At 40.1% G+C, this 25,119-nt stretch overlaps 1 protein-coding gene and 1 long non-coding RNA gene across 15 annotated transcripts in view; one reads left to right on the forward strand and one right to left on the reverse strand.

The window, feature by feature from the left end:
* Window positions 1-25,119, forward strand: part of HEATR5A (HEAT repeat containing 5A) — a 146,165-nt gene that overhangs the window by 84,229 nt on the left and 36,817 nt on the right. For 9 of the 14 annotated variants that reach the window (XM_051822144.2, XM_070053795.1, XM_070053790.1 and 6 more), the window contains 8 exons: window positions 2,006-2,165; window positions 5,971-6,160; window positions 11,578-11,747; window positions 13,980-14,006; window positions 16,343-16,481; window positions 19,423-19,602; window positions 21,776-22,015; window positions 24,276-24,457. In XM_051822144.2, the coding sequence (XP_051678104.1) occupies window positions 2,006-2,165; window positions 5,971-6,160; window positions 11,578-11,747; window positions 13,980-14,006; window positions 16,343-16,481; window positions 19,423-19,602; window positions 21,776-22,015; window positions 24,276-24,457 (1,288 nt within the window). The remainder of the gene's footprint in view (window positions 1-2,005; window positions 2,166-5,970; window positions 6,161-11,577; window positions 11,748-13,979; window positions 14,007-16,342; window positions 16,482-19,422; window positions 19,603-21,775; window positions 22,016-24,275; window positions 24,458-25,119) is intronic. The other 5 variants (XM_051822146.2, XM_051822145.2, XM_070053791.1 and 2 more) reach the window with 1 other exon arrangement.
* On the reverse strand, window positions 211-24,436 carry LOC100357855 (uncharacterized). The gene is made up of 2 exons (XR_011380778.1): window positions 24,269-24,436; window positions 211-592 (listed from the first exon to the last, which is right to left on the reverse strand). It is a non-coding gene; the product is annotated as an uncharacterized lncRNA (long non-coding RNA).

Here is a 25,119-nt window from a genome sequence, read left to right on the forward strand (position 1 = left end):
GCTAGTTTGCTGGAATTAGTAAGAACTGCATTCTGAGATTTAACTAAGAAATGGAATGTTGACAGATTTGGCGTACTAGGCTTAGAATTTGAAATGATTAATACTTAAACTTAAGTCTTTCTGTTGTAAGAAAAAGATCAGTATCTGTAATATGAGTGATATAATTGATCACCAGTGGATGGACTCCAGAACAATGAGATACTTAGAGGATTTTTTGAAAAGATTTATTTATTTATTTATTTGAAAGTCAGAGAAAGGAGAGGTAGAGAGAAAGAGGGAGGTCTTCCATCTGATGGTTCACTCCCCGGTTGATCACAATGTCCGTAGCTCTGCCCATCTGAAGCCAGGAGCCAGGAGCTTCTTCTGGGTCTCCCACACAGGTGCAGGGGCCCAAGGACTTGGGCCATCTTCTTCTGCTTTCCCAGGCCATAGCAGAGAGCTGGATTGGAAGTGGAGCAGCCAGGTCTCGGAACAGTGCCCATATGGGATGCCAGTGCTTCAGGCCAGGGTGTTAACCCACTGTGCCACAGCGCTGGCCCCACTTACAGGATTTTATCATGTGAAATTATAGGTGATAAGTAGTAAAAACAATCTGTTGTAGAAAGAAAAAGGTTGTCAGCTGCAGATTAGGAAATTTAGACTGTTTTTTTTTTTTTTTCATTTCTGTCTGCTCCCTAACTTTGGGTAGGTTCCTTATTCCTCTCAGTCTGTTTTTCTGTATTCTAAATAAGATATTAAATTAGTTTTATTTGTATGTATATGAGTGTGGGGAGCAACTGGGAGCAACTTGGACTAGACTAAGTTACTGGAATTAAGACTTATTCTATGCATCTGCTCTCCCACAATATGGCACTGAGAAGGGAGGAAACAGCTTCTACACAGCTGCCTCCAGTTCAACCAATAAACAGCAGGACCTGCTCCTGATTGGAGGAGAGCAGCGTACTCGGCGTGTGGGTAGCAGAGTTGGGATTGGTGGAAGAGGACTATAAAGGAGGAGAGAGACAACATGCACCAGGAACATCTAAAGGGAACACCTGAGCAGCCCCCGAGAGCGCCGGCCGGCGGTGTGCCGCTCCCCTGCGGAAGTGGGGAAAGTGGCAGGGGGAACCGCCCTTCCACGGAGGTGGAAGGGTCGGTAGCCAACCCGGGAAGAACCAGCAGCAAACCCGGGGAGGGCCGAGCAGACAAAAGAACAGTGCAGGGTCCTGTGTCGTTCCTCCATGAAGACGGGGAGCGACATATGAGTACCTGGAAAACTGAATGAAAAGATAATGTGCATTTTCTGGTTTGAAGTATTCTTATGTGTGTCTGTTTGCATGTATGTATGAAACGTTCGTAGAGATGGTAGTGAATGCACATGGTATTTGAACTTTGTAGTCTGTCGAATGTGTGTATCTGATTTGATTAAACACTTAAAGTTTGGAGTCAGATTACTAACGACTCAAATATCAGCTTTGTTATTTAATAGTAAGTTACTTTGTGAGAGTTTCTTTGGCTATCATTTTGATTTCCTCATGTGTGAAAATGATAATGGTATGAACCTCAAGGTTGTTGGGAGCATGATAGAGCTAAATACAAAGCACGTAATTAGTATACAGTACATAGAAAATTCTCAGTAATTATTACTTTCTCATATTTAATTTTAAAATTAAATTTCTCACGTTGAAAATTTCTGTGGAATAGAAGTATCTAAACATGTGATTTTAAAAATGTAACTTAATGCTAAAATAATGATGATGTCTGCTTTGTAAACTTCTGTCTCTGTGTTTATCTGAAAAACATTGAAACAGTTAATACTCATTTATAACATGAAGACATTTTTGTCTTAAATGTGTTCTTTTGTAAGTTTTCAGGCTATTTCAGAATTTTTTATCAGCTAATAATAAATATGTTTCTGAATTTTATAGCTATTACCTAAAAGATTTTACCTAAGTGACAGTGTTCATGCATGAGGTGGGGTTGTCTTTCTAGTGATTGTCGTTTATTTTTATTTCCACAATTACAGATTGAAATCAGCAAGGGATGTGGTTACCAGAACAGGACACTCACTGGCTTTGGGGTCTCTACATAGGTATTTAGGAGGAATGAGTTCTTCTCAACACTTGAATTCTTGTGTTGGAGTCCTCTATACTTTGTCTCAGGACAGCACGTCTCCTGATGTGCAGGTATGTACCTCATGGGATGCTTTCATGAAATTCCTTATTCATTATGCTTTTATTAACCATTACTAATTTGTGAACAGTGTCAAAACAAGTTAACATTGATGGATTTTTAAAATCCAAATTTACATTCAAATCTAGACACATTCACAGTGTCTAAAGTCAATTTTAGTACCTTTTCTAAAATGAGTCTCCTTTTCATTTTAAAAATATCGGTTTTGGAGGGTTGAATAGGCACCAGGCATTATATTATATTCTAAATATGTTAGCATATTTAATCCTCAGAGTAATTTGATGTATATAGTCCCATTACATGGAAATAAAACTGAGATTTATAGAACTGAGTTAACTTGGCCAGCGCCGCGGCTCACTAGGCTAATCCTCCGCCTAGCGGCGCCGGCACACCGGGTTCTAGTCCCGGTTGGGGCACCGGATTCTGTCCCGGTTGCCCCTCTTCCAGGCCAGCTCTCTGCTGTGGCCAGGGAGTGCAGTGGAGGATGGCCCAGGTGCTTGGGCCCTGCACCCCATGGGAGACCAGGAAAAGCACCTGGCTCCTGGCTCCTGCCATCGGATCAGCGCGGTGCGCTGGCCGCAGCGCGCCAGCCGCGGTGGCCATTGGAGGGTGAACCAACGGCAAAGGAAGACCTTTCTCTCTGTCTCTCTCTCTCACTGTCCACTCTGCCTGTCAAAAAATAAATAAAATAAATAAATAAATAAATAAATAAATAAATAAAAATTAAATAAAAAAAAAAGAACTGAGTTAACTTGCTCACAGCTGAAAAGCTAATAAATTGTGGAATCAGGTCAAGAGCACATGTCATGAACTAAAAACCATGTAGTTAACCATTTTACTGTATTATCACATTTCTTACCCATTTCTGTCAATAAAGTCTTCATTCTACTCATATCTTTATGAAATCTAGAAATTTTTATTCCTCCTGTTCTTTTACTCCCCCTTATCTCATTTTATTTCTGTCCCCTAGTAAGCCTGTTTCTAATTACTGTAGTATTCGCTAACCAAAATTTGAGAGGCAGAGAAAATAAAAGAGAATGACAGAAAGAGAAAGTTCTTATCACTGGTTCACTCCCCCAGATGCCTGCAATGGCCCCTGACCAGACAGGGTGAAAAAACTGGAAGCCAGGAACTCAATCCAGTTCTCCCATGTAGGTGGCTGGAACCCAACTACTTGAGCCATATTGTGCTGCCTCCCAGGGCACACGTTAGTGAGAAACTAGAATCAGGAGTGGAGCTGGGACTCCTCTATACTATGATGTGGGATACAGGCATCCCAAGCAGTTCTTTAAAAACTAGGCCAAACACTTGCCCCTTTACAAACTTTTTTAAATGCCCTTGGGTATATAAATAAAAGTGTGCCTACCTATCATAATTGAACATGTCTATAAATAATATGCGCAACCTGAATATACTCTGGAACCATCACCTGGATCAATAAAGTGTGTTATCACTACCTCAGGCCTTTTTTTCTAGTTAATTACTTGCTTCACTATCCTAATTTGTAACAGCATCAATTAGTTTTGCCTGCCTTTATACTTTACATGAATAGAATCATACAGGATATACTCCTTTATATCAGGCTTTTTTCATTTAACATTATGTTCAGGAGATTTGTCCATACTTTCAAAATGAAGTCATAGAGTTTGTTGATTCCTTTTAAAAACTTCAGTTTTCTTTGTTTATATAAACAGTTTTTCAGAAAACTAGATTTGATTTAAGCTGTTAGCTAAAGTACCAAACATTATGTGGGAATTTGTGATGCTAAGCTATATCTAAATATACCATTCTAAGTTAGACAATTATCTCTGAGTTGGTTCTATACTGGATTTTTTTTTCTTAAGATTTATTTATTTATTTGAAAGAGTTACACAGAGAGAGAAGGAGAGGCAGAGAGAGGGAGAGAGAGAGAGAGGAAGGGAGGGAGGGAGGGAGGGAGAGGGGGTCTTCCATCCGCTGGTTCACTCCCCAGTTGGCCAAAACAGCCAGAGCTGTGCCAATCCAAAGCCAGGAGCCAGGAGCTTCTTCTGGGTCTCCCACGTGGGTGCAGGGCCATCTTCTACTGCTTTCCCAGGCCATAACAGAGAGCTGGATCAGAAGTGGAGCTGCTGGGACTCGAACTGGTGCCTATATGCGATGCCGGCACTGTAGGTGTCAGCTGTACCGCTACACTGCAGCGCTGGCCCCTTAAAGTTTATTTATTTGAAAGGCAGAGTTGAGAGAGAGATATCTTCCACTTGCTTATCTTCAGATAGCCAAAACGGTCAATGCTGGGTTGCAGGTGGTGGCTCTACCTGCTATGCCACAATGCTGACCCCTCTCACAGATTCTTTACAATTCACCCTTACCTTCCTGATTGTAAAGAGAAAAGGTCTTCCATCTGCTGGTTCACTCCTCAAATGGCCACAAAGGCTGGTGCTGGGCTGATCTGAAGCCAGGAGCCAGGAGCTTCTACTGGGTCTCCCACATGAGTATAGGAGCACAAGGACTTGGGCTGTCCTCTGATGCTTTCTCAGGGACATTGGCAGGGAGCTGCATTGGAAGTGGACCAGCTGGGTTTCTAACCAGCGCCCATATGGAACGCTGGTGCTGCAGGCTGGGGCATTTTTTTTTAATATTTATTTATTTATTTGAAATGCAGAGTTACAGAGAGGCAGAGGCAGAGAGAAAGAGAGAGAGAAAGAGAGATCTTCGTCTGCTGGTTCACTCCCCAAATGGCCACAATAGCTGGAGCTGAGCCAGGCTGAAGCCAGGATCCTGGAACTCTATTCAGGTCTCCCACAGTGGTGGCAGCGGCACAAGTAACCATCTTTGACTACTTCTGCAGGCACAGTAGCAGGGAGTTGGAATGGAGGTGGAGCAGGCAGGATTCAAACCAGCAATCATGTGGGATGCCATATTTGAAGGTAGCAGCGTAACTGCTGTGTTACAATGCCTGCCCCAATACTAAATTGTTATTTTTTTAAGGATTTATTCACCCAGGGTCGATGCTGTGGCGCAGTAGGTTAATCCCCCGCCTGTGGCACCAGCATTCCCATGTGGGCGCCAGTTCTAGTCCTGGCTGCTCCTCTTCTGATTTAGCTCTCTGCTATGGCCTGGGAAAGCAGTAGAAGATGGCGTAACTAATTGGGCTCCTGTACCTATGTGGGAGATGGTGGAAAAAGCTCCTGGCTCCTGGCTTCGGATCAGCGCTTTTGGGGAGTAAACCAGTGGATGGAAGACCTTTCTCTCTATTTCTCCCTCTCACTGTCTGTAACTCTACCTGTCAAATAAATAAATAAAATCTTTAAAAAATTATTCACCCACTTGAAAGAGTTACACAGGGAGAATGTGAGAGAGAGAGGGAGGGAGGGAGGGAGCTCAATCTTCCAATGGCTAATTTACTTCCGAGATGGCCTCTGGCTGAGGCTGGGCCAGGCCAAACCAAAAGCCAGGAAGGGGCTTCTTCCAGATCTCCCATGTGGGTGGCAGGGGCCCAGCTACTTGGGCCATCTTCTGCTGCTTTTCCCAGGCTGTTAGCAGGGAGCTGGATCAGAAGTAGAGCTGCTGGGACTTGAACCTGTATGGTATGTTGGCATCACAGATGCACAGGCTGGTCCCCCAGTACTGGATATTTAGAGAAGAATTTTCTTAAATTTTTGAAGTTCCTGATTCATCTCTTTCAAAATTACCAGTAGCATATACATAAATGACTTTGCTGTTACTTTACCACTTACTTCAAAAGAAGAACATTTTAATATATTCTGTGTTTCTAAATGCTGCTGTAACATTTTTTATTGTGTTTCTCTGTCTTCACAGACCTGGGCACTACATTCTCTGTCATTGATAATTGATTCTGCTGGCCCACTCTACAATGCACACGTGGAACCTACCCTTTCTCTTATTATAATGTTGTTGTTAAATGTGCCTCCTACACATGCTGAAGTCCACCAAAGTCTTGGACGCTGTTTGAATGCTCTTATTACCACATTAGGGCCAGAGCTACAAGGTATGTAGATTTGTCAGCTTCTCATTACTGCAACAAAATACCTGAAGCAACTAACTTTATAAAGAGAAAATGTTTATATTTAGCTCACAGCTTTAGAGGTTCAAGTCCCAGATTGGGCAGTCCCATTGGTTTGGCATCTAATGAGGGTGGCAGATGTCAATGATAGAGTATGTGCAGAGAAAGGATCACTTGGCATGCCACGAAGCAGAGAGAGTGACTGGACCCACTTTTTTTTTTTTTTTTAATTTTATTTTGATTTATTTGACAGAGTTACACAGAGAGAGAAAGATCTTCCATCCTCTGGTTCACTCCCCAGTTGGCTGCATCCGCCAGAGCTGCACTGATCCAAAGCCAGGAGCCAGGAGCTTCTTCCAGGTCTCCCACACAGGTGCAGGGGCCCAAGCACTTGGACCATCTTCCACTGCTTTCCCAGGCCATAGCAGAGAGCTGGATCAGAAGTGGAGCAGCTGGGACTCGAACTGGCACCCATATGGGGTGCCGGCACTGGAGGCAGCAGCTCTACCTGCTATGGCACAGTGCGGGCCCTGTCCAACTTTTTTTTTTAAATTTATTTGACAGAGTTAAGACAGTGAGAAAGGTCTTCCTTCTGTTGGTTCACCCCCCAAATGGCCACTACGGCCGGAGTTATGCCGTTCCAAAGCCAGGAGCCAGGTGCCTCTTCCTGGGCTCCCACCTGGGTGCAGGGGCCCAAGCACTTGGGCCATCCTCCACTGCCTTCCCAGGCCACAGCAGAGAGCCAGACTGGAAGAGGAGCAACCGGGACTAGAACCTGGCACCCATATGGGATGCTGGCGCCGCAGGCAGAGGATTAACCAAGTGAGCCACGGCGCTGGCCCCCCAACTTATTTTTAAAACCAGCCATCTTAGGGTACTGGTGCTGTGGCTTAGTAGGTTAAGCATCTACTTGCAATGCTGCCATACCAACAGGTTTGAGTCCTGGCTGCTGTACTTCTTTTTTAAAAAAAATAATTAATTAATCTATTTATTTATTTATGTATTTGACAGGCAGAGTTAGACAGAGAGACAGAGAGAAAGGTCTTCCTTTTCCATTGGTTCACTCCCCAAATGGCCACTGCGGCCGGCGCACTGTGGCTGATCCGAAGCCAGGAGACAGTTGCTTCCTCTTGGTCTCCCATGTGGGTGCAGGGCCCAAGCACTTGGGCCATCCTGCACTGCCTTCCCGGGCCACATCAGAGAGCTGAGCTGGAAGAGGGGCAACTGGGACAGAATCCAGCATCCTAACTAGGAATAGAACATGGGGTGCCAGCGCCACAGGCGGAGGATTAGCCTAGTGAGCTGTGGCACCGGCCTCTGGCTGCTCCACTTCTAATCCAGCTCCCTCATGAAAGCAGCAGAAAGGAAAAGCAGCAGAAGATGGCCCAAGTGCTGGGTCCCTGCACCTGCATGGGAGACCCAGAGGAAGCTCCTGGCTCCCAGCTTTGGATCCGCGCAACTCTGGCCATTATAGCCATTAGGGAAGTGAACCAGCAGATGTAGGACCTCTCTTTCTGTCTCTCCCTCTCTCTATAACTCTGCCTCTCAAGTAAAATAAATCTTAAAAAAAAAAATAACAAACCATCTTGGAAGAATTACCTTCTGTTGGGCAAGCCCCCAGTGACCTAAGGACCTCCTACTAGGCCCACCTCCTATATACCACAGCTAGATTTAAGTTTTCACATTCTGGGGTAGGCATTTGGCATAGCAGTTAAGATGCAGCTTGGGACCTCTGATTTCCGTATTAGAGTTCCAAGGTTCAAGTCCTGGCTGTACTCCTGATTCCATTTTCCTACTAATGTGTATGGCGCAGGGGTGAGGAGGGAGAATAGCAGCAGATAGCCCAAGTGATTGGGTCATTGCTACCATGTAGGAGACCTGGGTGGAATTCTAGGCTCCTGGCCTCAGCCTGGCCCAGTTGTGACTCTTTGTGTGGTGTGTCTTTCAAATATATAAAATAAATTTTTAAAAATGACTTTGGGTTTACATATCTACATGAGTTTGGAGACCAAACCATAATCTACAGAAGTATACATAACTGATTTTATGATGTTTGACTTTAAAAACATACACATAAAAATGAATTCTGTTCCTAATATCTATGCTTGGCATATGGTAGATTTTTATTTTATTTATTTTGATTTTATGTGAAAGGTGCAGAGACAGATCGAAAAGGATATTCCATCTTCCAATTTCACTGCGCAGTGCCCACAAAAGTCAGGGGTGGTTTGAAGCCAGGAGCCTGGAACATAATCCATGTCTCCCATGTGAATGGCAGGGAGCCAAGTACTTGAGCCATCATCTTCTGCCTCTGAGGGTGCACACTAGCAGGGAGCAGAAATCAGGAGTGGAGCTGGGACTCAAACCCAGGCACTCTGACACAGAATGTGCTCATCCCAAGTGGCCTCTTAGCTGCTGTACCAAAGACCCACCCCAGTTATGTTTTAAGTGAATATTTAAATGCCATTCATTCTGATTTCTCTTGCCTTAAAAAGGGAATACCATATTTATAAAGATTGGATAGTTCCTAAAGATGCTGCCATTAACAATTAAAATGACAGACATGAAGTGAGATACTTTAAAGAATCTGGTTTCTGTGTAATCAATAAATGATTCTGATACCTATTTAAGAAGTAAAAGGCCAGTGTTGTGGCACAGGGAGTTAAGCCACTTGTGATGCCAGCATCTCCTATCAGAGAACTGGTTCAGGTCCTGACTACTCTGCTTCCCATCCAGCTTCCTGCTATTGTACCTAGGGAAGGCAGTGAAGATGGCCAAATACTTGAGCCCCTGGCAGCCATACCCAGGTGGAGCTCCAGGTTTCTGGCTTCGGCTTGGCCCAGTCCCAGTTGTTGTGGCCATTTGGGGAGTGAACTGACAGATAGAAGATTCTCTCTCTTTCTCTCATCCTCTCTCTGTCTCTCTCTAGCTGCCTTTCACATAAATAAATAAATCTTTATAACATTTGTAAGTCTGAAATCTCATATATTCTGATCTGTTCAGGTTGTGTTGTAAATGATTATATGTGAGTAGCTCCCTTGGGGCTGGGCTGGCACCATGGCATAACAGATAAAGCCACTGCCTGCAATGCAGTTATCCTATATGGGCTCTGGTTCGAGTCCCAGCTGCTCCACTTCTGATCCGTCTCTCCTATGGTCTGGGAAAGCAGTAAAAGATGGCCCAAGTGCTTGGGGCCCTGTACCCGTGTGGGAGACCTGGAAGACTTGGCTTCGGATTGGCTCAGCTCCAGCTGCTGTGGCTATTTGGGGAGTGAACCAGCAGATGGTAGATCCTCTACCCTCTGCCTCTCTGTAACACTGCCTTTCAAATAAATAAATAAATATTTTTTTAAATAAAGAAAGTAGCTCTCAACTAATGTAACCAGGGCCAAGTTTATTGAGAATTTCTAATTACACTTTGTATGAAACAATAGACCCAACTTCTTTGCCTAATGATTTGTATCATAATAAGCCTTTCAGTTGAAGAATAACAAAGATAATATAAAAATCTGTCACATAAATTATTCCTTCTTTTGTAGAAGAAATTTTTACTTCACAGATCCATAAATTTAAAACTAGAATTAAGAGGCTGGCATTGTGGCATAACAGGTTAAGATGCTGCCTGCGGCTGGCGCCGTGGCTCACTTGGCTAATCCTCTGCCTGCAGCGCCAGCACCCCAGGTTGTAGTCCCAGTTGGGGTACTGGGTACTAGTCCCGGTTACTCCTCTTCTAGTCCAGCTCTCTGCTGTGGCCCGGGAGGGCGGTGGAGTACGGCCCAAGTGCTTGGGTCCCTGTATCCACATGGGAGACCGGGAGAAAGCACCTGGCTCCTGGCTTCGGATCAGCGCATCCCCGGCTGTAATGGCCATTAGGGGAATGAACCAACGGAAGGAAGACCTTTCTCTCTGTCTCTCTCTCACTGTCTATAACTCTCTCTCTCTCACTGTCTAACTCTGCCTGTTAAAAAAAAAAAAAATAAAATAAAATAAAAAAGATGCTGCCTGTGAATCATAGAATGACAAATACCTTAAGCAGCACTCTGACCTCGGAATCAGTCCTTAAGGCATTTGGATTCAGCTGAAAGCCCATAAGAGCATTTGGGGCATGGAAAGCCAAGACACGGGGGTAAAAAATGTTCTACATGAAGGATCTCTGTGAGACCCCAATGGAAAGAAAGGGGCATCAAAGAAGGATGCACTTTTCTCTGAAGGGAGGAGAGAACTTCCACTACCCAATATTGATGGAGTTTGGGGACTCAAAAGGCTTCCATAGCCTTGGCAGCTCATGTCAAGAGCCTCAGGTGATCACTAACATCATAAATAAGAGTGTTAACTGTTGGCTGGCACCGCGGCTCACTAGGCTAATCCTCCGCCTGCGGCACCAGCACCCCGGGTTCTAGTCAGGTCGGGACGCCAGATTCTGTCCCAGTTGCCCCTCTTCCAGGTTGCTCTCTGCTGTGGTCCAGGAAGGCAGTGGAGGATGGCCCAAGTGCTTGGGCCCTGCACCTGCATGGGAGACCAGGAGGAAGCACCTGGCTCCTGGCTTCAGATTGGCGCAGCGTGCCGGCCGTAGTGGCCATTAGGGGGGTGAACCAATGGAAGGAAGACCTTTCTGTCTGTCTGTCTCTCACTGTCTAACTCTGCCTGTCAAAAAAAAAAAAAAAAAAAAGTGTTAACTGTTAAATCAACAACAGGATTCACTATGCACTTATTCCTCATGTAGGACCTCTGTCCTTAATGTGTTGTCCTATGAGAATTAACTGTAAAACTTATTCTCAAACAGTACTTTATACTAAGTGGGGGGGGGGTGAAAACTGTTGAAATCTTAATGTAGAGTTGTTCTTCTGTATATAAAGTTACTTAAAAACAAATCTTAATGAAGAATGGGATGGGAGAGGTAGTAGGAGATGGGACAAGAGTGGGTATGGGAGGGCAGGTATGGGGGAAAGAGCCACTATATTCCTAAAGCTGTACCTATGAGATTTGTCCTCATTAAATAAAAGCTTTCTTTAAAAAAAAAAAATTCTTCCTGCAGTGCTGGCATCCCATATGGGTGTCAGTTTGAGTCCCAGCTGCTCCACTTCCAATCCTGCTCCCTGTAAATGCACCTGGGAAAGCAGTGGAAAATGGTTCAAGTCCTTGGGCCCCTGTACCCACCTGGGAGACTTGGCAACTGCCTTTGGACTGGCCCCGCCCTGGCTGTTGCAGACATTTGGGGAATGAACCAGTGGATAGAAGATTTCTCTTTCACTATCTCTGCTTCTTTCTCTAACTCTGCCTTGCATATAAGTAAAATATTAAAAAAAAAAAAACTGGAAATAAAATTTCAAAGCCTTTGATACATGTTTCAAGAGCAGTGATTTTATAGGCTAATTATTAAAACCAATCTGCTTTTCATTTCAGGTAACAGTGCTTCCATGTCTACCTTAAGGGCTTCCTGTCTGTTGGGTTGTGCAGTGATGCAAGATAACCCAGACTGCCTTGTGCAAGCCCAGGCCATCTCTTGCCTTCAGCAGCTTCATATGTTTGCCCCACGATATGTCAACTTGTCTAGCTTGGTTAACTGCCTCTGTGTGAGTATAAAATTATAATTGAGTCCTTAGATTGTTTTATTTGAAACTTAGATTTATTCTAGGACACATTTAAATTCTTCTCTATACTATGTTACCTACAAAGCTGATTTCCCTCAGTTCCAGCCTGTTTTGGCAGGTAAACAGCAGCTTTCAGAAAATCACCTCTTAAATCTCTCATAAATGAATACTGATTCATTTTTCTTCATTAATGTTGAAATTAATATTTGTAAAAAGTAAATTAATATTTATAATATTTTGTATACTAATAAGTACCATATAATAGGTGCTTATTATGTCCCAGGTACAATATAAGAGAATGTTTTATGCTTTAAGACATGCAGAAATTTATGTGGTCATTTTTTTCTTATTTTTCATCTTTTCTAAATTCTTATATATAGGGTTCTTTATATCATGAATGGAAAAATAACTTTCCCTTAATATTCTAGCAACATCTGCATCAGTATCAAGATCCTAATTTTGTTTCTAACAAATGTAGAAAAATGTAGGCAGTCAGCTGAAAATTCTGAAGAAATGGTGCCTAATCTTTTTTTCCTGATCTGTGTACCTTAATTGTGACCAATTTCTGTTTGGACTGCTTCAAACACTGAGATGCATGTGGAATCAGAACTCGACCCACTGCTTTCCAGCTTTTTCTGTCCCTTCCATGTTCATAGTATACTCCCTTTAGTAAAGGCTGTGGAGAATCACTCCTTTAGAAACCTTTCATTTTCAAGCTTGAGGCAAAATATGCAGCATTTCAGAGCTTAAAAGAGCCTCAAAAATCTAAAACTATGTCACAAAGATTATTCCTACTTTTGTAGAATGTTATTTGTATCATTGAAACTAACCTTCTCAATCAAAAGATAAACTAGAAACCAAAAAAAAAGAGAGAGAAAAGAAATCAAATAACTTGCCCAAGGTGACACATCTAAGTGGTGATAGCTAACTAACTCTAGATCTAGAATCCAGGTTTCTGGACTCCATTTCCAATCCTGTTTCTTGAATTTATAGTGCCTTTGTAGATTTTATGGGTGCATCTCATCTCAACTCTGCCACCTGCTCGTGACCTAAGCAAGTCCCGTAACCTCTTCCAACTTTTCTACAAAAATGTTATAATTTCACAAGTTGTTGTATGTGAAGGCACATGTTCCAGGCTTGCACTTAGCACTCAGTAATGGAAGTTCTTTTTATTGTCTTGACATATGTCTTAAACATGCATTGTATTAATTGTATAGTAGAAAATTTCCATTAATATCCTTTAAGTGATACATATATTCATTTATTAATTAAGGTTTATTGAAAAATTAAGAGCTAGATCAGCCATTAATTCATGATGAATAAGATCTGATCAAACTCATGGACTTTTTTCCTTCCACAGACCAAAAATTTTACATATAAAGAAGAATTAAGACTTAACAGATTTCCCCTTTAGGTGTATTCAGAATAATTGAGAAAATCTGAAGTTACAGTTCCAAATCTTAATTACATTTATTATAATATTTCAGCTGTATAATATTTCAGCTGTAAGAGACATTTTAAAATTACCATCATTATAGTATGTTAACTTTGTGTCTTAATATTGTGGTTAGTAATTTAGTCTGAATTTATTAGATTGACTTTTTTATCATTTAGAGTATTCATCCAAGTAAGGAAATTGCATTTCATTATTAGGCATGAATCTTCATAGGAGGGGTTCTCTTTTAGCTTTGTAATGTTTAACTTCCATTCTGAATGTGGCCCTAGCTTCACTAGCAATTCTGAGTATTCTTAATTTTAAAAATTGGCTTCCAAGATTAAAAAAAAAAACCTATAATTAACTTAGGATGAGGTTAACTATTAACTTTGTGTCTTACTGGGCACCTTTTCCTATGAACACAATCCAGATCATTCCTCTGATGCTCATGTCTGCTTGGTCTAATTTTGATAGTGAGGTTTCATCACAGATTACAAAGGAAACTCAATTATACTAATGTGCATTTTAAAATTATTATATATTTTATATCTTTACATTTTGAATTTCTCAAGTTGATGATTTTTGAGATCTTAGCCCAACTCATATTTTAAGTTACAAAATAAGTATTTGTGGCACACTGTTTTAAGCTGAAGCTAAGCCAGTCTGGGTAATAACTCTATCATCATTTATATTTTAATAATTAGCTAACTGTTTTCAAAGTCATCCTAGTATTTACTTTTAGTTTTGTCATGACCGGTCTGTCATTTGTTTTTGTGCAGGAAATCTTGTTGGATAATTCTGTGTTGGTAGGTCCCTGACCCTTGATTCCTAATTTTTTTTTTTTTTTGAGGTTTGCAGTGCTGTTTCTTTGTATCATTTTTGGTTGTAAAAATTTTTTTTCTCTGCATCTCTTTGTTTAAGCTAATCATTAATGCAAAGTCCAGTATGTGTAGCATGTTACATGGTGTTTGTTTAAAACCAATATAAACAAATCCTTCCTAACCTCCAGCTAGTGCACTCATTCCTTGAATTGTGCCTCATTTTGATTTAGTATGTTCATTTTAGAAAGGATTTTTACCTACATTTTTATTTTTCATTTTTGCCTGCTTTGTTTGTTTACCTTAACCCACTGTTCCTCTTCCTGGTGTAAATGCTGGAGAATGACATGGAGATGTTAAACCTCCCATTTTGCTTTGTGTGACAGCCCTCACCTTTTTTCTACCAAACAAGACAAGAATACTTAAGCATGCTTTTCCTAAAAAATTGTTTGAACAGCCTGAAAAATGCTGCACCTGCATTGCTTATGCTTATAAAATTCCCATTAGAGTAACTAATAGATTCATTAGCTTTTCTTTACAATGTGTTGTGAAGTGCTTTTGTCATTGTTGTTGAATACAGAAGTAATGTTGGGCATGAGTAAAACTTTCTCTTTGTTAACCTATAGACTCGTTTTAACAACAGACTTCTAAACATGACTGGTATGACTGCCTTGAACATATCTGTGAATGGCATTCCTCTCTATCCACTCTGGAGTTCATAATACTGCTTCAAAGTATAATAGAATATACTTAAAAGGCTGTTCCCATCCTTGTGATTCACTGATGATATATTCATAAACTTCTTCTGTTTTTTGACTTCTGATAAGTTTAGGATTCAGTTCTCTTCCCATGTGTTTTTTTTTGTATACTGATCCTAGCTTCACCAAATCTAACAATTACTATAAGAATTTAATACCATTATTTCTCAGATTTTGCTCTGAAAATCACTATCATAAGATATGTATTTATTGACCTTTACTTTAATAGGACAAAATATATTTGAAGTCTCTAGATTTTATTTTACTTTAAGAAGTCACTGAATAAGAATTTGTAAGCAGAATCCTTTGACTTGTGATTGATCATTTGAGGTATATCACCAATCTTATTTGCTGTATGTAGATACAACTTAGTGAGATTTACTCAGATACGTGCATATACATATTTCTAAGTATCTTTACGTGGCAACTATAAAATGTGCTGTTCTGTAATAGCTGTCTCTAGAGAGTTTTGGTGAATGTTTTCTCAGTAAATTCTTCCCAGCTTTTATTTCAAAACACATTTGTTTACTCTATAGGTCATCTGAATAAAATACTATTGAATTGTTAGAGATCACATTAACAATAACTTACATTTACTATTTGCTCAGGTACTGTGGTAAGCACTTGCATGTTAATTTGCCTTCACTTTACAACAACCCTGGGAGATGGGGTAATGTTACAGATGAGGAAACTGAGGCACATAGAGGTTAAATAATTTACCCAAGATCGCATAGCTGGTAACTGGTGGATCTCTGGCTCTAACTGAGGCAGTCTAACGCCAGAGCCCCCATTTTATCCAGTATATTATAGTGCCTATATAAATTTATATACATTTCTACTTTGGGAATCAGAAAACATAATATAGTTGCATGAGCACAAATGTATAAACTGCAAATAAATGCTTTCAGTTGTATTTATCTCCTAAAACTATTTTTTTTACCTATGTTTGTGCTGTCTTCTAACACTGTCAAGAGGCTTTTGCTGGATTTGTTTATGAACAGTACATAATCTAGGACATATATTACTGCATAAGCTGTTACTAAGTTATATAATCAGAAATGTATACCAGCACCATTTCAAGAAGTTTCTGTGTTTTTAATAAATTGTGTCCAGGCTGGCACCGTGGCTCACTAGGCTAATCCTCTGCCTTGCGGCGCCGGCATACCGGGTTCTAGTCCCGGTCGAGGCACCGGATTCTGTCCCGGTTGCCCCTCTTCCAGGCCAGCTCTCTGCTATGGCCAGGGAGCGCAGTGGAGGATGGCCCAAGTGCTTGGGCCCTGCACCCCATGGGAGACCAGGATAAGTACCTGGCTCCTGCCATCGGATCAGCGCGGTGTGCTGGCGGTGGCAGCCATTGGAGGGTGAACCAACGGCAAAGGAAGACCTTTCTCTCTGTCTCTCTCTCTCACTGTCCACTCTGCCTGTCAAAAAATAAATAAATAAATAAATTATGTCCAGTCCAGGGATGGGCTGGATAGAATCAGGAGGAGGTCCAGTGAATATCCATTAGACTTCAGAGTGTCATCAAGATTTTAGCTGTTTGATCCTCCTCATGCTATCTTTCAGGTGAATCTTTGTAGTCCCTACTTGTTACTGAGAAGAGCAGTACTGGCTTGTTTACGTCAGCTTGTGCAGAGAGAAGCAGCTGAGGTTTCAGAACATGCTGTTATGTTTGCTAAGGACAGCAAAGAGAAGTTCATTCCAGGTAATTCTTTTTGTGAAAATAAGTCCAGCTCAAATGACTGTTTTGATTTTACATTTTCCATTTATACATAACAAAATTTAAATGTTGATGTACAGTAGGTTGTAAACCTGTTACAAGAAACAGTTGCTAACAACTACTATCATTCCAATGAGTGATGTTACTAGCTTAAGGCAGTGGTTCTCAAACTAAGATCCCCAAACCAGCAACATCCCCCTCATCTTGGTTGATGTTCTTTAAAGTGCAAATTTTTGGGATCTATCTCAGATCTACTGAGCTGGAAATCTGGGAGAAGAGCCTAGCAACCTCATTCTTATAATCTGTGCTTTAACTCTGCTTGTGCTAATACTAAAGTTTTGGAGCCACTGGTTTAGAGCAATTTTTTTTTTACAGCAGTCAATTGAAATTACTTTTAGCCCCTAAGTAATTAATCATATATGTCTCCCTTCACCTCAAATCTCATTTTAACACAATGTATTATACATGAGTACTAATTAAAGAGCCTTTATGCATGTTATTCTACATTTTAGAGCTAAATTTAAAACTTTTAAGTATATATACCTTCATTTTAAAACTGATGAGTGTAACACAAACATGCATATAAATTCAAAGAAATATTAACCTACTCAAATAGTAATACTAGTATATTATGCTTGAATGTGTATAGTTTCCAAAGTACTGTCATAGACTTTACAAAGTTCTTTGATATCATAAAACTTTCAGATCTATAATGTGTTCTGCTGTCAGTAGCCTGTGCTCTTTAAATTACAATTTTATTGTTACGGTAAAACTTTTGCTCTAACTTGGATTAATCAGCATTGCTAGACGGGTATAGTAATCACCAGTAGGTTATAGAAATCATTTCCAAACTATTCTGTCATTACTTAACCTCAACCAGAGAAATTTTTGTCTTCTGACAGTGTCAGATAATCTCCCCAAAGCGAACTTCTGTTTATATTTACCTCTGAAATTACATCTGTTGCTTTAGCCTTTGATTATGTAAATGTACTGGTATGTGTTCCTACTATGTGAGCAAAATTATAGTAAGGAACTCGTTATATAATTTCTTTTTTAAAAATGTTAAAAATTTTAAAAGCCATAGAGAAGTTGAAAGAACTATGCAATGATTGCACAAATTTACCTACTTAATATCTTTGTGATATTCATTATAAATGTATCTCTACACATGCTGACATGTATGCACACACACACACACACACACACACACACACCTTTTGCCAAACTATCTTAGAGCAGGCTATAGACGTGATGACAGTTCATCCCTAAATACTTCACTTTGCATTTCTTTGCATTTCTCAAGGACATTTCTCTTCATGACTACACACCAAATTTCCACACCTAAGAACATCAACATTGAATTTATCATGTCATGGACTTTACAGTCTGTGGACAGATTTCCCTAATTATCTGAAGAATGTCCTTTGTGGTTTCTTCCTTCCTCCTCACCCCAGCCAAATCTAGGAACCAGTCATGAATCACATGACATTAGCTATTAGTTCTTTGTCGATGCATAACCAGAAACATTCCCACCACCTCTTACTGTTCTTTTAAAATAGACTTGTATAGTGACCTAACCATTAGAGTCTAAATGCTTTCATAAATGCTAAATTAGTTACATCTTCAAGAGCACAATTACTTGCCCTTTGGGCATTTTCAAAATTAAAAGAATAGGTAGGTGCTAGATCAAGGAAAAGCATCAAAATGCTTTACTGTTTTGCAATGAAAATATTGTATAATGAGTATTAACTAAATATTAATAATGGATACTAATTCAGTAGTCTGCAATAGCTTAGTTGTAGGAATTAAACATTCTTTTTCATACAGTGGTCACTTTCTGTTTAGTCTTTACTCTCATGTTAATACATTTACCTTTTTTACTAGAATAAGGAACACTTAATTGTTTATTTGAAATAAAATTTTTTTAGATTTATTTATTTGAAAGATTTAGAGAGCGAGAGAAAGAGAGGAGGAGATATAGAGAGAGATCTTCCATCCTGTGGTTCACTCCCCAAATGGCTACAACAACAAGTGCTGGGCCAGGCTGAAGTTGGGAGCCTCGAGCTGCATCTGGGTCTCCCACATGGGTGCAGGGGACCAAGGACTTAGTCCATTCTTAGCTGCTTTCTCAAGTACATTAGCAGGGAGCTGGATTCTAAGTGGAGCAGCTGGGACTTGAGCCGACTCCCATAGGGGATGCTGGCCTTGGAGGCGGTGACTTAACCCTTTATGCCGCAGTGCTGGCCCCTGAAATTAACTTGTGATAAAAATTAAAATAATCTTACAAAGAAACATTAGATAAGGGCCAACGTGGTGTAGTGGGTTAAGCCACTGCCTCCAACACCAGCATCCCATCTGGGTGCTGCTTCATGTCCCAGCTGCTACACTTCTGATCTAGCTCCCTGCTAGTGTATCTGTGAAAGCAGCAGAAGATGGCCCGAGTCTTTGGGCTCCTTCACTCATGTGGGAGACCCAGATGAAGCTCCTTGCTCCTGACTTCAGCCTGGAGCAATCCTAGCCCTTGCAACTGTTTGAGGAGTGAACCAGTGAATGGAGGATCTCTCTGTCTCTCCCTAATTCTGTTTTTCACATAAATAAATAAATAAATAAATTTTTAAAAATCTGATAAAATTTTTAATACTGAACAATATTTGGATAAAAATGTCAACCTAAGAAGATAGATTGAAAAGTATTAATAAAGACTTCAGTGATATTACTTAGAAATAGCTATTCAAGATCATAAATAATCCCAAACTTGCATTGTGAACTAAAATGAGTCTTAGTAGATTAATACACAATATTTGAGGTAGTTCAGTGTGGAATATTTGGTGCTGTGAAATATTTGAGTTGCTGTTGAGTGTGTGAGTGTCTTATCTGGCAGTTTTGTTTTCTGTATTACTTAGATCATCGATTTTCTTCTTGTCAGATGCTAACATCAGAGAAGTGGGCCTTGAAGGCGCTTTATTGACCTTACTAGACAAAGAGACAGATCAGAGGTTATGCCATGATATCAAAGAGACTTTGAATCATATGCTTACATCCATGGCAGTGGAAAAGCTCTCCCTTTGGTTAAAGCTTTGTAAAGACGTACTTGCTGCATCAGCTGGTAAGTACTGGTGATGACCAACTGAAATAACAAAGTTGAAAGCAAAAGCTATATAAAACTGATTGCCACTGGCAGTTCATCAATCCTGTATGAATATTTGGATTATGCACGTTTGGATGTTACTTTCTTTAAATGGAGATTCTGTGATACGCTTTTGGCACAGCAGTTATGATTCTGCTTGGGACGCCTTTGACCCAAGTATGGGAATGCCTCAGGTTGAGTCCCTGCTCTGCTTCTTATTCCAGCTTTCTGCTAATGCACATCCTGGTAGGCTACAGATGATGGCTCAAGTGGTTGGTTCCCTGCTACCCACATGGGAGAGACAAATTGTGTCCAGACTTCCTGGCTTTGGCCTGCTCAGCCCAGCTGTTGTGGGCATTGAAGGAGAAGGACAGATGTTTGTCTCTCTCTTTCTGTCCATCTCTGTTTCTTTGCCTTTCAAATAAATAAATAAATGAATGAAGATTCTGTTAGGGACTTCCAAAGGTTTGTAGAAAGTGCATATTATGAAAAAATTGCATGGGTTTTGAATTTTTTTGGCACCAAAATAAACTTATCTTTTAATTCTGTTATTTCACAAGCTCTTTTTTTCTTAAAGATTTATTTATTTATTTATTTGAAAGGCAGAGTTATAGAGAGGCAAAAAGAGAGAGAGGGAGAGTGAGAGAGGTCTCCCATCTGCTGGTTCACTCCCCTAATGGCTGCAATGGCCGGAGCTGGCCTGATCCAAAGCTAGGAGCCAAGAGCTTCCTCTGGGTCTCCTACATGGTACAGGGGCACAAGCGCTGGAGACATCTTTTGCTGCTTTCCCAGGCCATGGCAGAGAGCTGGATCAGAAGTGGAGCAGCCAGACTCAAACCAGCACCCATATGGGATGCCGGCATTGCAAGTGGTGGCTTTACCTGCTACGCCACACCATTGGCCCCTCCATAAACTTTTAAAAGTACCCTCATACTTCTAATGTCTAATTCTTATTAATTAATCAGTTCTTTTTTCGTTTGATCACTAAAATCTCAGCACTTAAGCCTGCTTTTTTTCTTTTGATAGATGACTTTACAGTTAAAAATCAAACTAAAAAGTAGAGTTGCTATTTATTGTATAAAAGGTATGATATAAGTTATGGTGGCCCAGTCATTTCTTTTCATATATAATAAATTCTTGAAGGATTGCCTAAAATCAACTAAATAGAAAAATTGTCAAAGTTCCATTTTCAGTAAGCCTGTTTCTCCACAGTTAATATGAATTTCAAATGGTAGAGGCAGGTATTTGGCTTAATGGTTAAGATGCCACTTGGGGGTGAGGCTGGCCGTGTGAAGTGGGTAAAACTGCCACTTGCAGTGCTGGCAACCCATATGGGCGCCAGTTCAAGCCCTGTCTGCTCTACTTCTGATCTAGCTCTATGATATGGCCTGGGAAAGCAGTAGAAGAAGGCCCAAATGCTTGGATCCCTGCATCTGCATGGGAGACCTGGAAGAAGCTCCTGGCCCCTGGGTTTGGATCAGCTCAGCTCTGGCCATTGTGGCCATTTGGGGAGTGAACCAGAGGATGGAAGACCTTTCTCAGTGTCTGCCTCTCTCTTACTGTAACTACCTCACAAATAGATAAATAAAATCTTAAAAAAAAAAAGTAGGTAACTATACACATTTTTAAAAAATGATGTCACTTGGGATACCTGCATAACTCCTGGAATTATTTTTAATGTTCTTCTGTCTGTGTCAACTTTTATTCTTACTGGTCATGTTTGCTTCCAGTGATTTGTATCTGTATTTTGAACCATCATGTCCTGGCATATTTTCCTTCTATTCCCTACAAGAGAATTTTGAACTTCCTAAGTATAGCCAACTAGGTGTACAGGAGTCATAACTATCCCATAGCTAGTGTTTGGGTTTTCATATTGAATATAATCATAATTTTTTTATTTTGACCTGGAACAGCTTTTAGAGCATTCTCTTTAAACAACACTGTTGTCTGTAGTATGTTACCTAATTATTTGATGTTATTAAGAAAATGTGTGATGGGGTGAGCATTTTGGCATAGTAAGTTGAAGAGTTGTTTTTTAAACATATATGGTTAATCAGCAGTAATTAATTCTGATTTGCATTTGATGACATTTTTCGTGTTCCTTTTTAAATGCATCTTCAACTAATTGTTATGTATTTTCCACTGATAAAAGATTTTACTACTGTAACTTGTGTGGATACAATGCAAGAGGAAGAAGGAGATAAAGGGGATGATGATTCAGTCCTGACCACCAGAAATGATGAAAAATCGCATCCTTTTACCAATCCCCGATGGGCTACTAGAGTCTTTGCTGCTGAATGCGTTTGTAAGATAATCAGCCAGTGTGAAAATGCCAGCAGTGCACATTTTGACATTACTTTGGCACAAGAAATGAAAAAAAGGGATTCAAGAAGTAAGTGGCATAATAATAAAAATATCAAATGCTCTATGGAGAAATGCTTATGGTTGTAATATTAATTTAAAATATTTATAAGTTTAGTAGTTTTTTGAACGTAATTTTTAATGTCTAAACTTCCTAAATTCACATTCACGTTTGTTTAATGAGTATGTGCAATGAGTTCAGTTTAAAGAGAATAATCATGGTCTCTGGAAGTAGTACAGACATTAGCTGGTTCCCAACAGTTATTTTTTTTTAACTTTTATTGTTCAGTTTTATTATTTTTACCTATATGTGTGTGTGGTTTAATGTCTAATTAACTTAAGAACATATGTTCAGAGACATAATGGTCATTTCTAGATGCCTTAGAAGTATTCTTTATCAGAAGAACTACAAAGCAAAATGTTGGAACTGCTGGTCTGAGTATGAATTAGTTATCTCCTAGAGACTAAATAGGTATAAAATTAGTATTCCATAAATACTGAATGATCCCTATGTTCCCACTGTAATTGACACTTATTAAAATATGTTAGTTCTTCATTGTGAGCTATAGCTGTTATTCTTTTAATTAGTCTCAAATATATTTAATATATATGGTATGTAATTACATATATGGTTAATTCTAATACATTCAAATATTTAATCTAAAATACACAAAGACACACACATTCATAAAGGTTATTTGCACCCCTAAAACATTTTATTATTAGAACACTGTTAAATGATTTTCTAACATCTCTCCCCTAGGAGAATGTTTTTTATCAGGAGAATTTTTACACGAAAGAATGTCTTGTAACAATAAAAGGAATTCTCAGGTATCATTTCTTTAGCTAGAAATGTTTTTTATATTCCCATCATTTGTGTGTTTGGCAAGACATGTAAAAATAAGACAGTCTAGCCTATATAAAGAACCACATGAAGGGCCAGTGTAGTAGCATGGTGGGTTAAACCACCACCTGCGATGCTGGGCATCCCACATGGGTGCCACTTAAAGTCCTGGCTGCTCCACTTCCAATCCAGCTCCCTGCTAATACACCTGGGAAAGCAGTGGATGATAGCCCAAGTACTTGGGCCCCTGCCACCCACATGGTAGACCCAAATGGAGTTCCAGGCTCCTGGCTTCAGCCTGGCCCAGTTCTAGTCATTGCTACCATTTGGGGAGTGAACCAGCAGATAGAAGATCTCTCTTTGCCTCCCTCCCTCTCTCTAACTCTGACTTTCAAATAAATTAAAAAAACACACACAAAAAAAGAAAGTTTTTTAAAAGCAACATTAAGTCTTTTACCTTCAACTTGACAAAAAGAGAATAAATTACTGCCTAATTCATCAAAGCCCAAAGACTCCTAAGTTCCAACTACTGGCTTTTATCAAGGTCTGGACAACATTTCTTTTGAGTATACTGTTAGCACTCTTGTAAAAGATGCTGGTTTTGCCTCTGGTGTTCTAATAGTTACACATAGTCATTTGGGTTGGGATAGATCTGTGTGTAGTTACAGTGTGCATTCAGTCTAGCTTTAAAAGTCTATAATTAACAGACAGTAAAATAAAACAGTAAATGGAATCAGAAGTACTTAGAAGAAGTTTGAGTTATTAAATTTAAGGAGAAATTATTAGTTTTTTTAGAATTATTTATTTGAAAGATAGAGTTACAGAGAGAGGTAGAGCCAGAGTGACAGAGAAGTCTTCCATTCCACTGGTTCACTCCCTAAATGGTGGCAACTGCCAGAACTGAGCTGTTCTGAAGCCAGGAGCCTGGAGCTTCTTCCAGGTCTCCCACATCGGTGCAGGGGCCCAAGGACGTGGGCCATCTTCTACTGCTTTCCCAGGCCATAGCAGAGAGCTGGATCAGAAGTGGAACAGCCAGGACTTGAACTGGCTCCCACATGGGATGTCAGCATTGCAGGCTGGGGCTTTAACTTGCTGCACCACAGTGCTAGCCTGAAATTATCACTTTTTAAAAAAGATTTATTTACTTGAAAGGCAGAGTTAGAGAGAGAGAGATCTGAAGCCTGGAGCCAGGAGCTTCTTCTGGGTCTCTCATGTCGGTGTAGGGCCCCAAGTACTTGGGCCATCCTCTGCTGCTTTCCCAGGCACATTAGCAGGGAGCTGCATAGGAAGTGGAACAACTGGGACTTGAACCGGTACCCATATGGGAATCCAGTGCCAAAAGCAGCAGCTTTACCCACTGCACCACAGTGCTGGCCCTGAAATTATCATTTGACAGTCTTAGTTCCAGCATATTCTTTTTCTTGATAAGATACTTTTTACCTTGTAGATGACTTTTTGGTGCTACATCTTGCTGACTTAATTCGAATGGCTTTTATGGCTGCTACGGATCACAGCGATCAGCTCCGTCTTTCTGGCCTTGAAACACTGTTAGTTGTTATTCGACGATTTGCAAGTATTCCAGAACCAGAGTTTCCAGGTCATGTGATTCTGGAACAGTATCAAGCCAATGTAAGCACTTTGTGTTAGAGAATTTTGTTATTAAACACATGGATAAAAGTGTATGAAACTAACTGACATGTCATCTCCTAATTCATAATTGAGTATATTATCTCTAGCATCTCACCAATATAATCAGTAGATAAAAAAGTATGTATGTTTGAAGAGGAAATTTGTAAGCAATGTTTTATAAAGCTTCAAGTAAAAGCAAAATGTTACACAAAACAGGTCTTATATAATTTCAGAGGTTACTTTTCAGAATTACAATTTTCTTGATAATTTGAGGGAAGAAAGGACTTTGGTAATGAAATTCTTTACAATACATCTTAATAGGTAACACAGCAGTAAATCACTACTAATTATCCTACTTGGGCTATATGCATGTATTGTCTTCAAAAAAGCCTCCTAGAATAGAGTATTATATATAACCTCCTCCTTCCCTTCTACCCACTCAGGCTTAGGAAAGGATTCAGGTTTCTATTACTGGCTCTATAATCTTTTAAACTAATTGTGTTTGACTGGTCATTGAGCAATCTAGGAAAATAACAAAAGCATCACCTGTCTTGTAACCCTCTGGCAGCCTTCATCCAGAGAGATCTCTCATTATGATTCAGAGGTAGCTTCTGGGTGACTAGCGTTTAGGGAGATCAGTTTAGGGAGAACAGTGCACCAGT

This window comes from Oryctolagus cuniculus, chromosome 12 (assembly GCF_964237555.1).
Source record: "Oryctolagus cuniculus chromosome 12, mOryCun1.1, whole genome shotgun sequence".
NCBI classification, from domain to species: Eukaryota; Metazoa; Chordata; class Mammalia; order Lagomorpha; family Leporidae; genus Oryctolagus; species Oryctolagus cuniculus.